The sequence below is a fragment of the Medicago sativa genome, chromosome 5, assembly GCF_051527215.1.
Source record: "Medicago sativa cultivar Bolivia chromosome 5, Bolivia_mono, whole genome shotgun sequence".
In the NCBI taxonomy this organism is placed as follows: domain Eukaryota; kingdom Viridiplantae; phylum Streptophyta; class Magnoliopsida; order Fabales; family Fabaceae; genus Medicago; species Medicago sativa.
The window spans coordinates 56,680,396-56,698,935 of NC_140753.1; the positions used below are offsets into that span (position 1 = coordinate 56,680,396).

At 33.5% G+C, this 18,540-nt stretch overlaps 1 protein-coding gene and 1 long non-coding RNA gene across 2 annotated transcripts; one reads left to right on the forward strand and one right to left on the reverse strand.

Annotated features, from left to right (window-relative positions):
* Positions 1–6,337: 6,337 nt before the first annotated feature.
* LOC146923328 (uncharacterized) lies at positions 6,338–9,359 on the reverse strand. Its single transcript, XR_015010898.1, has 5 exons — positions 8,994–9,359; positions 8,722–8,815; positions 8,363–8,426; positions 7,757–8,277; positions 6,338–6,622 (listed from the first exon to the last, which is right to left on the reverse strand). It is a non-coding gene; the product is annotated as an uncharacterized LOC146923328 (long non-coding RNA).
* Positions 9,360–12,677: 3,318 nt separating this feature from the next.
* On the forward strand, positions 12,678–18,084 carry LOC146923329 (uncharacterized). Its single transcript, XM_085711687.1, has 4 exons — positions 12,678–13,268; positions 13,540–13,707; positions 16,952–17,158; positions 17,797–18,084. Exons 1-4 carry the CDS (start codon positions 12,678–12,680, stop codon positions 18,082–18,084), a joined length of 1,254 nt encoding a protein of 417 aa, XP_085567813.1.
* Positions 18,085–18,540: the final 456 nt, after the last annotated feature.

Below are 18,540 nucleotides of genomic sequence, written 5' to 3' on the forward strand. Positions count from 1 at the left end.
TGGTCTGTTGATTGATGGGGGTTGGACTTGACTCTAATCAGTTAACATTGGCTGAAATGTTAAGAAACTTAGATTAGATGGATTTCAGACATTGATAGAGACTCTCTATTAGAGGGACGAGTAATTCTTGCTGGAAATGATATTTATTCCATGACAAATTTTTTGACAAATTTTTCTTTTATATTTACATTATGTTTTTAATATCTCTTGCTATTATTTTAGTTCTGATGTCAATACTTACTTTTCTTTATAAATTTATGGTTGTTCCAAAAAATTTCACATAAATGGTTGTTCAAAACACACCTCAATTCTTACATAATAGTTTAGTTGACGGTAATATCGAAGGTAATATTTGACGGTAACATGTAACAATGTAGTTTAGTTAAATGTCATAATTGTTCTGATTAAATTCATAATATTAATTATCATAGACATTGGTATTGTATTATATCATATTATGTCCATGACATCGACCTTGACATTGTAACGTGACATCAACCCGACATAGATTTTGATCTTTTAATTAGAATGAACAATAAATGTGATTATCATTGAAATTTAAATTACCCAACATTCTCCATAATTTACGTTAATTGGTGTATATATTCTCAATTTTCCATCGTTTTAAGTGGGCACATAAGAACCAAACTCCTTTATCATGCAGGAAAACTTTCTATAATTTAAATCAATCAATGGCATGCAGAGTCAAAGCAATTAACAGAAAATACTCCAAATTACACGTGATATACACAAAGCTTATTCAACGTTAATGAAAATATACCATCTTTAATGCAATTATATTATAATTTGATGTTTTGAAATATTCGATTTTTTTCGCAAAATGTTTTCATAAGTGTACACCTTAACTCATAGGACTCTGCGCGTGACTACGTGTGCTAAGATGATATGTGTAACACCTCCACTTGATGGGCATGTAGCGCCCGAGGCTGATGAGGGAGGGGAGTAGTTCGGCTCCTGGCATGCTTCTAGGCAAAACTGAATCACATCGGAATGAGAGGGATCCTAAGGTCGTGCAGGTATGGGACTGCATGGTTGAAGGAAGGTTTAAAAGAATTGTTTGGTACTACCTACATCAATAAGATGCATCTTCTTTTCGGTAGCTCATTCCATAAGAACTCCATAGTTAAGCGTGCTTGACTTGGAGCAATTTTGGGATATTTTGGGATGGGTGACCTACCGGGAAGTTTCGCGGTAAGCGTGCGAGTGAGGACAAAACACGCTGAAAAGACTCGTATTGGTTTTTGGGGTCAGTCGGCAATCCTGAAAGCAGTCTGGGGTGTTACAAATGGTATCAGAGTAGACCTCTCCCAGTACGATGTGGTTCGAGGACGATCCAAGCGAAAGCTAGTGGGCATGTAACGCCTCCGCTTGCAGGGCATGTAGCGCCCGAGGCTGATGAGGGCGGGGAGTGGTCCAGCTCCTGGCATGCTTCTAGGCAAAAATGAATCACATCGGAATGAGAGGGATCCTAAGGTCGTGCAGGTATGGGACTGCATGGTTGAAGGAAGGCTTATAAGAATTGTTTGGTACTACCTATATCAATAAGATGCATCTTCGTTCCGGTAGCTCATTCCATAAGAACTCCACAGTTAAGCGTGCTTGACTTGGAGCAATTTTGGGATGGGTGACCTATCGAGAAGTTTCTCGGTAAGCGTGCGAGTGAGGAGGACAAAACACGCTGAAAAGACTCGTGTTGGTTTATGGGGTCAGTCGACAATCCTGAAAGCAGTCTGGGGTGTTACAAATATGAAAACTTCTAGAAAACTCTAACTTCTAGAAAACCCTAGTATGGGTCTGCCCGTATGGTCTGTTGATTGATGGGGGTTGGACTTGACTCTAATCAGTTAAGATTGGCTGAAATGTTAAGAAACTTAGATTAGATGGATTTCAGACATTGATAGAGACTCTCTATTAGAGGGACGGGTAATTCTTGATGGAAATGATATTTATTCCATAACAACTTTTTTGAAAAATTTTTCTTTTATATTTACATTATGTTTTTAATATCTCTCGCTATTATTTTGGTTTTGATGTCAATACTTACTTTTCTTTATAAATTTATGGTTGTTCCAAAATTTTCACATAAATGGTTGTTCAAAACACACCTCAATTCTTACATAATAGTTTAGTTGACGGTAACATGTAACAAAGTAGTTTAGTTGAATATCATAATTGTTCTAATTAAATTCATAATATTAATTATCATAGAGATTGGTAATGTATCATGTCATATTATGTCCATGACATCGACCTTGACATTGTAACATGACATCGACCCGACATAGATTTTGATCTCTTAATTAGAATGAACAATAAATGTGATTATCATTGAAATTAAAATTACCCAACATTCTCCATAATTTACGGTAATTGGTTTATATTCTCAATTTCCCATCGTTTTAAGTAGGCACATAAGAACCAAACTCCTTTATCATGCAGGAAAACTTTCTGTAATTTAAATCAATCAATGGCATGCAGAGTCAAAGCAATTAACAGAAAATACTCCAAATTACACGTGATATACATAAAGCTTATTCAACGTTAATGAAAATATACCATCTTTAATGCAATTATATTTTAATTTGTTGTTTTGAAATATTCGAGTTTTTTCGCAAAATGTTTTCATCAGTGTACACCTTATCTCACTTGGAGTCTCCGCGTGACTACGTGTGCTAAGATGATATGAAAACTTCTAGAAAACCTTAGTATGGTTCTGCCCGTATGGTCTGTTGATTGATGGGGGTTGGACTTGACTCTAATCAGGTAATATTGGCTGAAATGTTAAGAAACTTAGATTAGATGGATTTCAGACATTGATAGAGACTCTCTATTAGAGGGACGAGTAATTCTTGCTGGAAATGATATTTATTCCATGACAACTTTTTTGACAACTTTTTCTTTTATATTTACATTATGTTTTTAATATCTCTCGCTATTATTTTGGTTTTGATGTCAATACTTACTTTTCTTTATAAATTTATGGTTGTTCCAAAAGTTTTCACATAAATGGTTGTTCAAAACACACCTCAATTCTTACATAATAGTTTAGTTGACGATAATATCAAAGGTAATATTTGACGGTAACATGTAACAAAGTAGTTTAGTTGAATGTCACAATTGTTCTAATTAAATTCATAATATTAATTATCATAGACGTTGGTATTGTATCATATCATATTATGTCCATGACATCGACCTTGATATTGTAACATGACATCGACCCGACATAGATTTTGATCTTTTAATTAGAATGAACAATAAATGAGAGTATCATTGAAATTTAAATTACCCAACATTCTCCATAATTTACGTTAATTGGTGTATATTCTCAGTTTCCCATCGTTTTAAGTGGGCACATAAGAACCAAACTCCTTTATCATGCAGGAAAACTTTCTGTAATTTAAATCAATCAATAGCATGCAGAGTCAAAACAATTAACAGGAAATACTCCAAATTACACGTGATATACACAAAGCTTATTCAAAGTTAATGAAAATATACCATCTTTAATGCAATTATATTACGAGAAATTATGAGAAATTATGGTTGGGAAATCTGATTTGATTTTAGAATATTGATTTTAGAATAATTAGGGAGGGGTGCATAACATATAGAAAAAATCATTGAAGGAAACATACTAGGCTATATATGTGGATGAAATTAAGTTAACTGTTTCAATTAGGTAAATTATTATTTGACTTTATAACTGCAACTAGTTAGGGCGATTTGTTTAGCGCGGTTGTTCCTTTCCAAAAAAATAGCACCTAAATTGCTATGATAGTAGACATATTAGGCTATACATGTAGATGAAATTAAGTTAACTGTTTCAATTAAGTAAATTATTATTTGACTTTATAATTGCAACTGGTTAGGGCGATTTGTTTAGCGTGGTTGTTCCTTTTTAAAAAAATAGCACCTAAATTGCCATGATTGTAGGAAAGATTAAATTGCAAGCAGAGTAATATAGGACGGGGTAATTCCTTTCCAAAAAAATAGCATAAAATTAGGAACATAATTTGACTTTAGATAAACATTAAATGCAAAAGTGTGGAGGGAAAAATTAGGTTAAAATTAGGTTAAGTATAGCAAGACAGGTTAAGATTTATTAATAAGAGATATAGGGCGGGGTAATTGATTAGGAACATAATTTAACTTTAGATAAACATTAAATGCAAAAGTGTGGAGGGAAAAATTAGGTTAAATATAGCGAGATAGGTTAAGCTTTATTAATAAGAGATATAGGGCGGGGTAATTCCTTTCCAAAAAAATAGCATAAAATTAGGAACATAATTTGACTTTAAATAAACATTAAATGCAAAAGTGTGGAGGGAAAAATTAGGTTAAAATTAGGTTAAGTATAGCAAGACAGGTTAAGCTTTATTAATAAGAGATATAGGGCTGGGTAATTCCTTTCCAAAAAAATAGCATAAAATTAGGAACATAATTTGACTTTAGATAAACATTAAATGCAAAAGTGTGGAGGGAAAAATTATGTTAAAATTAGGTCAAGTATAGCGAGACAGGTTAAGCTTTATTAATAAGAGACTAGTTTATTTACCCGACGTTGCCCGGGTTAGACATATAATTAAGGATGAGTGAAATTCGGTATGTGTGGTATCCGCAAATAAAATTGACCATTGACTAGTACGGGACGAATATCTTAATATGTACCCACAAAAAGAATAAAAAACATATTTTAAGTACATGTAAATCAATATATGCATAAGCGGATGAAATTAACTGGATTTTGTAAAATTATTAAGACACATAAAATAAAATAAACATTTTTTAAATACCCAGACACGTAGGAATCCGTACCTGTTATTAAATTAGCAAAATTATAAAAAAATTCGTCATGAAATTAAATACAATGAATTTCCTAATTAATGATTTTTGTTTGATTAGTAATTTGTTGTCAAAGTGAAAACGTGTGATATAACATTTTTAGCCGAGAATGCATGGAAATTAGGGTATTCTGTTTGTAAATATATTAAATAAGTGTACAACAACTTGTCAAAAAAATGTCTACATAAGCAATAGATATATACAAACGATGACACATGATAGGAATGAAAAGCTCATTAGTGAGGAGAAATATTAGGGATTGCTACATTTTAGAGGGAATTTGTTAGGTTAAATTGGTGTGCTGCATTTTAGATGGAATTTGTTAGGTTAAATTGCTGCTAACCTAATGCAGCATTTTGGAGGAAAATTATTAGGTTAAGCTGTTGCAGACCTAATAAAATTAATAAATAAGGATTAATAAATAAGGAAGGGCTTGGTATATATAGCCAAGTTTACATGGAAATTAGGGTAGCCGAGTTTGCATGGAAATTAGGGTATTCTGTTTGTAAACGTATTAAATAAACTAGAACATCGACCCGTGCATCGCACGGGTCAAACCAACCAAAAAAAGTCATGAATAAGTTTTATCGGATAACTAAAATGTAATTGAATATATATATATATATATATATTTTTTTTAGGGGAATTGAATAGTTCACATGATGATTATGATGTGTTACACAATTCATATTAAATTGACATCGTTAGAGTTTGAGGCTTGAACAAAGAGAGACATTAATATATTTTAGAAAATTGCTATTTAGAATGATGCAGCCACAAATTTTAAGCGCGATACCTAAAGAAACTTATATTGAATAGTTAACAAAACTTAATCATTTTCCGTCACTTCAAATAAGATATTCAAGAACATGGTAGGGTTTACAAAACTTGAAACTTAAAAGTAAATTTGCAAGTTGTTACTCGTTAATCATTCCAACACATGTAACCAATAAGATCAACATGCCTCAATGACTTATAAGATTCCAACTGTAACCAATATCTTCATTCTTATATGTGTTAGGATTTACTTTATTATTTACATGATATCAAATCCTCAATGACTTATAGTGACACGCAAAGCAATTTTAAAAATGAATAATAGTATCATAGTAAGCTTAGAGAAGGCATCATACTATGAATATAACTCGATCAACTTACTATTAACGAAGCCTCAACAAATTCACATCTAAACCCTACAAAATATTCCTTTGGATGACTTAAAAATACTAAACCAATTGCCTTCCACAACCTCATAATCTAGGGCTATATACAAAACAATCCAAAGCACTACAAATGGAAAACTTCAAAATACTGTAAAGATCCAATATGCAGACCAATTAAGAGAGACTGACAACATGACGATCCCCAAACTAATTAATTTATTCGATAAAGAATAGACTGACATGTTAAAAGATGCAGGAAAAAAATGTGACACTTCATTCCAGCTCTCTCCACAAAAACATGTCAACTCTTAAAATAACAAAAACAGGACCTCAATATCTCTAAAAATAACAAACACAGAATCACAATAGTGCCAATTACTGCTAGGAAACAATAACAGAGACTGATACAAAACTGGGCGTGGGATTTGGCTGCTCCATTCAAGACATACTCGTAGACTGCTACTGATGAATAATTTGCCCAAAACTCCTGAACATCTTTGGCAAACTGCTCTGAACGAAAACAATTTCTTCTCGAATGAGTACGAATTCTCACCTCCTAATACTGATGCAATTGTTGTTTGTCGTCCATGTATCTGCTAAACCATCAAGAGTATGAATGAAAATAACGTACGGCAGGGAAATTAGAGCAACATATAAGTATTTTGAATCCCCGAATATTAGTTCACCACTTATGCTGAAAATATATACAATCTCACAAAAAAAAGTTGTTGAGCATGAATCCATTGTTTAAAATCACAAAAAGAAGCTATTCCAAAATAAGTCTAAGTCTCATCTCAATCCATCAAAAAATAATTATGTAGAATCCAACTAAAGTGCACTTAACCTATGGATAATGAAGCATACGACAGGATGGTTACAACTTACAAAAAACAAAATGTTGATGCATCACTATTGAAAAACCTAAACACCACGAAAACATAAGTGCCTCTAATATGAACATCATATCATATTAAATATAGAACACAATATGAAATTTCATAGCATAATATTACCTTATGAGAAGGCAATCGATTTATTTGATATTTTTAATTATTTTCTTTGTTGGTATACACCAAATATGAGCTACTCTAACTTTCATCTTAAAATCTCTCTTTCCTCTAGTAACAGCTATAAGAGCGGAGTGTAAGTGTTGGCCATACTTTCAAATCAAAAATCACCATGTATAACCTTTGTTTTTCGTTTCCAAGCTACTGCAAGTAAAGAGATGAGTACCTTAGATATATACAGGGAGCCGATACATACAAATAAAGGTGCAAGTGATAACAACTAATGTGCATTGAATACGCATTACAGCTGTGTCTTTGTATCCTTTGATAACTAAATAATAGGCTTAGAGTTGCGACATCAATGAGAATAACTAAAATTGAGCAAAATTAGAGTTCCCTTGATAACTAAATAGTAGGCGCAGAAAAATTGGCCAAAATATAGTGTAATTCTGATTGTAAACTATACACCAACAAACTACAAATTTGTTTGAGTATATTAGTACATGAAATATAGTGTAATTCATGCTGGCTAGTATCTAATCTTCCTACACACAGGTTTGCAATACGAATTAAGCATGTAGTACAATGTCGATGCATAAGTTTCGCCCTCTAAATTAACCGGCCATAAACAAATAAGTGATATATTCAGATTAGCTATCCAGACAGAGAAGTAAATTTAACCTATAAAAAAAACACTACAGTTTTAACAATCAGACTTACCAGGCGCACCAAGTACACGTCTTTGTTTGTGCAAATTATCATCAATTAGATTAGGCGAAGTGTTATTCCAAACAACCTCTGGTCTGGACAGCTAATCAGAGACCATCAATGCTGCAAAAAGTCTTCGCAAATAATGTATGTTTCGACCTGAACTCTTTTGCATGAAATTAATGTCGGATACCACTGTCTCTTTAATAAAATCACCAACAACCGGATTTTTGGCTAAAACTCCATTGTCCACGCTTGAACCATGGCCTATACGTGATAAATTAATAATATATAAGAAAGAATGTCAAAAAATAGAAGTATAACTCTGCCAAAAATTAAAATTGCTTAAAGGTCCGTAACCGTAATCTGCTAACCCGAGTTGTTTGGTTTACTGCAACCTTCAATATTCTCAGTAGAGTCTGCATAAGGGCAAGATATGGTGAGGTTTCTCTGAAGCTTTGCATTTGATAAAACATGTTTTCCAGGTCCAAGAAGCTTAGAAGACTCTATGCTACAGCTGCTGCGTTTGAACACTGAAAAAATACATCCTTAGTGGAAGTTCCTTGAACCTTAAAAAGGAGAAGCATAATTACCATGATTAGTGAAAGCTATGCTTACCACTTGTTATATCACTCAATGGAAATCCTAAACCAGAACCTATGCGATTTTGGCACATTAATTCCTGACCATTGAAATACAAATCATTTGTAACCACCAACTCTAAGGTAAATACAAATAAGAAGGGCGATGGTGCGATCAATGCTAAATGGCTTAATGTAAAATCTTCCTTTGAAATATTTCTCCCTATGTTGCCATCTTAATTTGATGACATACAGAGCTTTGAATCTCTAACCCAAATCTCAAAACTATAATGTATGACCTTTGAAATATTACTCAATACTTCAACCTAAATACCAAATGAAAAAAATTAAACAGCAAAAAACCTATTAACAAATATGAGCTTTGCTATTTTTTACCGTAAGCATAAGTTATAGACGGATTATACTCGTTTCTCACTATAGTATCTCCATCTGTATACCAGCAATCTCTTTGCCACGAATTTCCCTCTGACTGTCACACAAATAATATATCACACATCAATCAAATTAACATCAACAGCTATCGCACAACACAATAACAAAATTTACAATCACATACTTTAAAGAACAAAACTGAATAGTCATAGTTATATTCTCTTTGGTTTTTTGAGAATCCAAAGGCACATTTTCATGATAAAATTGTGGCTTACTTCGCATTGACGCCGACACCGACAGTGTTTAGATGACGAAGTTGTTGAAGAGGACGACCCATTCACACATTTCTTGCTCCAATCGATCCCAATCGTTTCTATTTAGCTACTTGTTTCGATGCCATTTACAGTTCTCGCCGAACAAACAAAAATCAACAAAATAATTAGAAAAAATAATAATAATCAAAACAATTGAGTGAGATTTCATCGAATTCAACTATAATCGCATGCGTGTTCGTGAAAGTTATTAGAGTGACAAAAATTGATGAGAAATGCATAAGGAATATTATTAGCTTAAGATAAGAAGAATTGAAAACTGACCTGAAAATGATGACGGAGCAATTTCATGAATCCGAAGTTGGCAGAATCGGGAGAAGAGATTCGAAGTAGTGAACCTCAAGCAAATATAGTTTTAGTGATATTGGTAGATAGTTTAGTGAATGCAAGCAAATATAGTTCTACTTTTATGGATCGTGTGATGTGTTGCTTCACAACTAAAGAGATGAAAATATGGCAAAATTATAGCAAACTTCGTAACAAAATTCGTCTGGCCAAAATTATAGCAAACTTGATAACAGAATTCGGCTGGCATTAATTAAGTAAGATGATCAATGGCTAAAATTGAATGGCTCCTAAATGTGTAAGATCCAATGGTTCAGAAAAGTGGAGGGAGAAATGGGGGGAAAATATTAGGGTTAGAAATAGCTTTAGGGGTTAAACTTTATTATATATATAAGATATAAGATATAAGATTGAGAGAAACAGGTTTAGGGCTTCGTATATATAACCAAAATATTTGGTTCATAAAAAAAAAGGCCAGAGGATAAAAATAAAATTTGTGCGATGCATTTTTTTAGATGGAATTTGTTATGTTAAATTGCAATCGTAAAAGTGTAGAAAATATTTGTTTCAAAAAAAAAAGAAAAGGAGGATACGAATGAAATTTGTTAGGTTAATTTTTTATTTTTATTTTGAAAGGGAAATTTGTTAGGTTAATTAATAAATAAGGATTCGGATGGCCAAAACTATAGGAAAACAAATTTCGGATTTAAGTGAATTGATAACAAATTTCGGATATGACCAAAATTATAATTAGAGATAAATATGAAATAGTTGTTTCGGAAAATAGAAGAGATAAATACGAAATAGTTGTTTCGGAAAATAGAAGAGATAAATATAATATGATCAATGGCTAAAATTGAATGGCGCCTAAATGCGCAAGATCCAATGGCTTAGAAAAGTGGATGAAAAAATTAGGTTTAGGGTTAGCTTTACGGGTTAAGCTTTAGTAAATAAGATGTAGAAAATATTGTCAAAAAAAGCCATAAAATTGGTGCGATGCATTTTTCTAGTATTAAATAAGTGTACAAAATATTTCCTTAAAAAAAAGTGTACAAAATATTGTCAAAAAAAGAGTCATGAAATTGGTGTGATGCATTTTTATTGTATTAAATAAGTGTGCAAAATATTGAAGAAAAAAAAAGGCAAGAGGATAGGAATGAAATTGGTGCAATGCATTTTTTTTATATGGAATTTGTTAGGTTGAATTATAGCTAACCTAATACAGCAAATGAGAGGAAAAATATTATGTTAAATTGCTGTAGACTTAACAAAATTAATAAATAAGGATATAGAGCGAGGTAATTCCTTTCCAAAAAAATAGTATAAAATTAGCAACATAATTTAGCTTTAGATAAACATTAGATGCAAAAGTGTGGAGTGAAAAATTAGGTTAAAATTAGGTTAAGTATAACGAGACATGTTAAGCTTTATTAATAAAAGATATTATTTTACACTTTTTAATTATTTAAACTACTCAATTATATTATTAAAAAAACCCATTCAATTATATTTTTCAAATATATATACTACTCATCCAAAACTTTAAAATAGGTCATACTAAATTCACAATATAATCTAAATTTATATTTTACATTAATATATAAAATGTATAATTCAAACAAGACCCATGCGTAGACGTTATTTATTGTATTTTACATTAATAGGTCTCGACTGGTTTGGTTAGTAAATCTTGAACCTGGATTTTTCTGGGTTTGAGATGGGTTCTCTTATGTCCTGATGTGCTCGAAAGGGTTAGGTGTGCAGACGCTCCATGTTGATGGTAGTCGTTGTTTATCGCACCTTAAGGACTTTATCTGCCGCAGTTGTTTCTTACATCGTTGGTAGACTGTGGTAACAAGACCTATGCGTGCTTCGGCTCGTAATTGGTTGGTTTAGTCTGAAAGGGTTTTAGCTTGCCTCGTTCGGGAGGGAGTTGTTGGAACTTGGATCGTTTCTGTGTTGGCAGTCGATCCATACGCCTTTTATAAGCTTTGATCGGCCACTCTGCGTTTTTTTGCAATTCGGTTTCGTGCCTATACGTGGGTTCGCTGGATTGTCCGTGGTAGTGATTGTTTAGAGTTGTGTCTTTCTTATACCACTTATGTTATGATTTGTTGTATCATCCACTTTGGGTTATTTTAGTGGTTTTCTGGGTCAGATTTATGCCCCGGTTTTCTGGGTCAGGTTTATGCCCCCCAGTCTTGTACTTCATGATCTTTTTAATTTTATTTCCTATTTTGGCTTTTAAAAAAATTACATGGAGAAAAAAAACAAATTAATTTAATATCAGAACGCAATAAAAAGAAAATTAAAAATACATGAAAAATATTAAATAGCACGGTACACAACATTTTTTTTTTAAAAAAAGAAAACTAAATTACACACATTAGTTATAAGAAAATACAATAAAAAAGTTCATAGATGTTAAAATAAACTATTATCACAAAATATAATGAACGTTTGAAATAATTTGGTGATGGTTATTCTCATGTCCAAAACATTCACATATGTGCTCAATCAAGTCTTTTTGAAGGTGTCGATGAATTTGCTTATCGCGAACATGGTGTCTTCTAAGCAGAAACTTTTGAAAATCACTATTAGAATCGTCAAGTGGTGTAGTTTGATCATTGCCTAGACATAAGAATAATCAAAGTTGCCACCGTATTTGGCACATTCATCTTCAACAATTATGTTGTGCAATATGATGTGCGTACCCATTATTATACGCTTCAGCGAATTGAGGTGCCAAGATTGAGTCGGATTACATATGATCACAAATCAGATTGGAAAACGGTTAGTTTGAATAACGGGTTTAAGTAACGGCTAGTTTGAATAGCCGTTAGTTTGACTAAAATTGAGTTTGAATAATAGTTAATTTGACTAAAATTAAGTTTGAATAACCGCGAGTTTGAATAAAATTGATGGGCTAGTGGTATTGGCTTGGGATCTGGGAGTGTGCTCCTCCTCGAGGTCTCATGTTCGATTCTCCCCGGTGCCAATTTAGGTGGGATAGTTTAGCTTCTTCAAAAAAATTGATGATTTTAAATATTGTAATAGGGTTTATATACAATTCACATTTCAAATACTTTAATATGATTGCAAGATTTCATTTTATTTAGTTCTTGCTTATACAATAATACGTCTTAAACATTGGATGCAATATACTGCTCATATTTCTTGAAGCTTTTTTTATAATTCATATACTAAAAATATAAAAGATAAAATAAGTCCAACATAAATAATAATTATGTTGAGGTACATGTGGTCAATTATTTTCAGTCCATTTTTTCGGTTGCTAATAATTGTGTTTCTAATAACTTGATTGAGGAAACTATTCCTTCTATGGTGTCAGTCGCTGAAAATCAAATGTTGATGCGTGTTCCTCAACGCGACGAGATAAAGGATGCGGTGTTTGCTCTTAATGGGGATGGAGCCCCGGGACCAGATGGTTTCGGTGGCCATTTTTATCAAACTTATTGGGACATTGTGGGTAATGATGTGATACGGTCGGTTCAAGAGTTTTTTATTACAGATGTGCTTCCTGATAATTTTGATAACAATTTGATTGTGCTTGTTCCGAAAGTGTCAGGGCCGCAGGTAATGGGGGACTATCGTCCTATTGCTCTTGTAAATTTCCAATTCAAAGTAATTTCTAAAATTCTTGCAGAAAGATTGGTGCCCATCACTATGAGGATAATCTCCATTAAGCAGTGTGGGTTTATCCGTGACCGTAATATATTTGAATGTGTTATTCTTGCATCTGAAGCGATTAACTCTCTTGAGAAGAAGCAATACGAAGGTAATGTAGCTTTGAAGGTTGATATCGCCAAGGCTTTTGACACCTTGGACTGGAATTTCTTGCTTGAGGTCCTAAGGAGGGTCGGCTTTGCTGAAATTTGTGAATTGGATTTTGGTTATTTTGAAATCAGCACGGTTGTCAGTGCTAGCGAATGGCAAGGCTGTGGGTTTTTTTATTTGTTCACGAGGGGTTCAGCAAGGGGATCCTTTGTCCCCGTTACTATTTTGTCTTGCTGAAGAGGTCCTTAGTAGAGCATTAACTATGGCGGCAGCAGCAGGGAGTCTCCTCCCTATGTCTTATTATCGTGGGGTCTCTTTACCCACCCACATTTTATACGCTGATGATGTTATGATTTTTTGTACAAGAATTAAGCGTAATATCCGCACTCTTCTTAATATTTTTCAGAGATATTCAGAGGTGTCTGGTCAGGTTATTAATAATGCCAAGAGTCGATTCTATACTGGTGCTATGAATTCCATGAGAGTTCAGATGATTTCAGACATGTTGGGTTTTTATGTGGGAACTGTACCTTTCACATATGTGGGATGCCCTATTTTTCAAGGCAAGCCGAAGGTTGTCTCCACTTTCAAATGATCACCGACAGGATCAAGACTAAGCTCCCTACTTGGAAGGGTTCTCTTCTTTCCATCATGGGTCGTGTTCAACTTGTTAAGTCTATTATTCACGGAATGTTGGTCTACCTGTAACACCCCGTTTTCCCAACATAAAAATTTCTTAAAATAAATCAGAGTTTATCAACTTAAACGTAGTGTCACACTTCTTTTCATAAAATCATAAACGGAATAATAAATATTTATCCTTCAAAAATCCAACAACATATTATTTAAAACTTCGCAGCGGAATTATTTCAACATCTTAAATAATCTTTGGCACAAGGGCTTCAACATAAAATCTCATAAAACTTAGTTCAACATCAATTCTTGAAAGATTCATAAAGTAATACATAAGGAACAGAAAACAATGACAAAATTCCTATCCCGTTACGTATCAGAGCACCTAAGACACACACTTGTGAGGAGTCCACTCACGACCGCAACTAATCTTGGTTACCTGCAAGTTACTCATACGAAGAGCAACATTTTCAAGCAGAAGGGGTGAGATTTCACAAACAACATTATTAAGCATATAATTCATCAATTACATTTAACAACTTAAACTTCATCAACATATCATATCATAAATCATATAGCATCATATCATCATAAACATGTAGCATCATATCATAAATCATATAGCATCATATCATCAACATATCATAATAATAATCATGTAGCATTATAGCGTCAACATAAACATCATCAACATATCAATCATCATAAACAACTTCATAATCAATCATCATAAACAACTTCGTAATCATTCATCATAAACAACTTCATTAATCAATCATCATAAACAACTTCATAATCATTCATCATAAACAACTTCATTAATCAATCTTAACAACGTGACGACTTTGACTCGATTATGCAACTTCAACTCGACTATGCAACTCTTATCATCTTAAATCATCTCAATAATGCAAATGCATGTGGTACCATTCTAGGGCATAAGACCTCATCGTCGTTGAGCATAAATATACTCCTAGGCCATAAGCCCTCATCGTCGTTGAGCAAAAGCTCCTAGGGCATAAGCCCTTGTCTTTAAATGAGTATGCATGGACTCAACATCTTACGTCTTAGAAACTTTATGAACATCTTATAACTTCTTGACTTTTACCGACATTTTCATCTTAATAAAGATCAACAACAACATATGCAACACTTATAAATTCATTTCATATCAGCATCACAACATAATAGTATCAAATGATAATAATAGCATCTTAAGCATCACATCAACATAAGCATCATAATAACACATAATGCATATATGATTATATATATCATCAGTAACAACATTAAATCATCTTATAACAACTTCACAGATCATCATTAATATTATATTCAAACATCAACAATTCATCATATAACATCGTATTCAAGTATCAACAATTCATCATGCATCTTTGTAAGAACATAAATAATCATGCACAACATATTTTCATGTCAAACCAAGGCTACTAAAAAGATATCACAATTATCAACAACTTTCATATTTACAACAAAGATCAATTCAAAACAGAAACATATGAACAAAACGCAAAAACATGAAACAGAGAATGTTGTCACTGTGCAATTTCGCTAAGACCTCATTGTAGTATTTTCATCATAACTCAAAGACCAAACATCATTTTCACGTCAAACCAAATCCACTGGAAAGCTAACAAAATTATCCAAAACTTTCATGTTTACGCCTAAGACTAATTTTGTACCTATCAATACCAGTTTTCATTTTAACTTCGGAAAAGTTGTGCTGAAAGTCCATAAAAATTCACTGTGACCTGTGCAGTAATTTGACCATAACTCAAGTTCTATAAATCCTTTTGAAGTCAAACCAACGGCATTAGAAAGCTAACATCCATACCTACAACTTTCGTGTTTACACCTAAAGCCAATTCAAAACTGAAATGTGTGAAAAAGATGCAAAAACATGAAAGAGAGAATGCTGTTAGAGATAGCTCTCGGGAAAACTCCATTTTTCATCCCAAAATCCCAATTTTGAATCCCCTAAGCCCAAATTTGGTCCCAAAGTTTGTTTAAACGTTTCTAAACATGAAAAGACACCCAAATCCATATAAAACTTGAACTAAAACACCCTTTCAACAAAAATCACCATTTGACCCATTTTTCTTGAAAACCTTCAAGAACAACATAAATTCACTTCAAGCTCTATGATTATGATTACCCATGGATTATCTAAGGTTTGTACACAATTTCTACATCAATCTAACAACTTCTCATCATCTAATCATCAATTCTCTCTCAGAACCTTAATTCGCAAATTCTCACAAACTAATCCTAGAACATGTTAATTGCAAATTCAGAATTACAAACTTAATATTACCGAATGATAGTCTCACTCTTACCTTAACAATCAATGCAGTCTCTTCTCTCTTCTCTTTGTCTTCTCTTCTCTTCTCTTCTCTGCTCTCTAAACCTTGTTTTCTCCAAAAACTGATCGTACGTTCTATGTCTTTCTAAACCTAATTTCTCTTATTTATAACCCCTCATCTAATTTCTCTTACACCTCAAAATTACTCTTTTCCTCATAATCTTATTTATTTCTAAATTAAATATATATCTCTCTCCCACTTAATAATATTAATACATCAAATAACACATAATAGCATATTTCATCAAAATATATATGTATATAATATTTTAACACCAAATAACAAATATACTTTTTCACTGAATAACAAATATATTTCTACACTAAATAACCCCACAACTTAATATTTATTTTATTTTCGAATCTTATTTTATTAAACAATAAAATAAGTCACAACGTCTCATAAATTTCTCTAAAATCATATAAATCACATAAATCTTATAAATCACACTAATCATATAAATATATTCTAAAACTCATTAAAATAATTAAATAATCGAAACGGACGCTACACTACCCCTTTCATATTTATATGTGGCCGAGACGCTTGCTTCGTTTATAAGATAGTTGGATTAAGAATTTCAATTGGAGTGGTGATGTTCTTTCTCGAAAGGTTTGCACTGTTTCTTGGAAGTGTATTAGTCGTCCGTGGGCGGAAGGTGGTTTGGATTTGAAGCCAACCCGCATGATTAATGAGGCCTTAATTTTAAAGTTAGCTTGGAACCTTATAGGCACTGACTCGTAATGGGCAGCCCTTATGAAGCGTAGATTTTTCTCTAATGTTATTGCTAATTCTTTGTAGATCGTGGGCACGGGTGTGAATATTTCCATTTGGAATGACAATTGGCTTGGTGTACCTCTTGTTGATTTATTTGATGTGGATCCATTCTTCCATGCTGGCTTCACCGGAAAAGTGTCGGACATTATTCTTGATGGCGGCTGGAATTTGCCTCCAACTCTTATGGTTGAGGACGTGACTGATAGGCTTGCCTCAATTGATTTACCACGTGTTCCTCTCCCGAACATTTTTGTTTAGTCTCATGCTGCAGATGGTAAACTATCCTCAAAAATGGCGCTTGCATTTTTAAACCGGCATCCCCTAAGCTTCCATGGGCGAAACTGATTTGGAAGGGGTGTATCCCTCCTTCTCACTCTTTTACTTTTTGGCGATTGATGCATAGAAAAATGCCTAAAGATGAAAATCTTCGGACTCGGGGTTGTATAATTGTTTCTGCTTGTTGCTTCTGCTTACATACAACTGAAACTTCTGACCATCTATTTCTTCAGTGCCCTTTTGCAACGGACCTATGGAATTGGCTTGGTGGTAAACTCAATTGTTTAATTGATTTCACTTCGGCCCTTTCTCTCCTATCTTGCATCCCTGCTCAGTGTTCTTCTCAGTTTGCGGATATTTTTCTAGCAGCAGTCATTCATACGGTTCATACAATTTGGATAGCTAGAAATAATATTCGGTTTTCCTCTAAAGCTACAACCTTTCATTCCTCAAAGGTGCGCATTCACTCCTTGGTGGCGTTGTCTGGTAATACCTCATTGGGAAAATGCTTGCCATCAGACTCTCATTTTCTAGATTCTTTTGCGGTTGCTTTCCATTGTCGTAACGTAAAATAAATCATTCCGGTCTTTTAGAAAGCTCCTACCTCTCCTTGGGTGAAAGTTAACACTAATGGTTCCGTGATTGCTGGTCTTGCGGCTTGTGGAGGGCTGTTTAGAGACTCTATGGGAGGCTTTCTTGGTACTTTTTGCTGTAACATTGGTGAGGCTTCAGTTTTCCATTCTGAAGTTCTGGCTATTATTTTAGCCATGGAGCACGCGACAACTAATAGGTGGTGGAATGTCTGGTTGGAAAGCGACTCAACTAGTGCATTGCTGATTTTTTCAAATCCTTCCTTAATTCCAATTTTGCTTCGTAACTGATGGTACAATGCTCGTAGCCTTGGAATTCAGATTATTTCTTCTCACATTTTTCGTGAAGGTAACTGTTGTGCAGACAGGTTAGCAAATAGGGGTCATTCCATTCAGGTCTAGATTTTTTTCGTGATATAATAGGCTTGCCTAATTACAGGTTTCCTTAGGTGCTTGTCGTTTGCTGCATTTTTTCTTTGTTTTTGATTCAGAGGGTATTGGCCTAGTCCCCCCCCCCCCCCCTCTTCTTGTACAGTTTTTCCCCTTTTTAATAAATTTTTAGAGTTAGGCGGCATAGGATGGAGGGATCCCGGGGTGCCAACCTAGTTGGGATGTCGGTGTTCCCTCTTGATGCCTGCCCTATCTCCTTGCTTAGCAAAAAAAAAAAAAAAAATTAAGTCCAACATACATAGAAATTGTTAGTCATATGCTAAAAATTATAATATCTCTCTGATTGATCACGTCCAA

Coding starts and splice junctions, on each gene's coding strand:
- LOC146923329 (XM_085711687.1), top strand. CDS start 12,678: ATGGTGTCAGTCGCTGAAAATCAAATGTTGATGCGTGTTCCTCAACGC. Junction 13,708..16,951: donor TTTTTCAAGGCAAGCCGAAG/GTTGTCTCCACT, acceptor AATTCTTTGTAG/ATCGTGGGCACGGGTGTGAA. Junction 17,159..17,796: donor CCTCAATTGATTTACCACGT/GTTCCTCTCCCG, acceptor CCGGTCTTTTAG/AAAGCTCCTACCTCTCCTTG.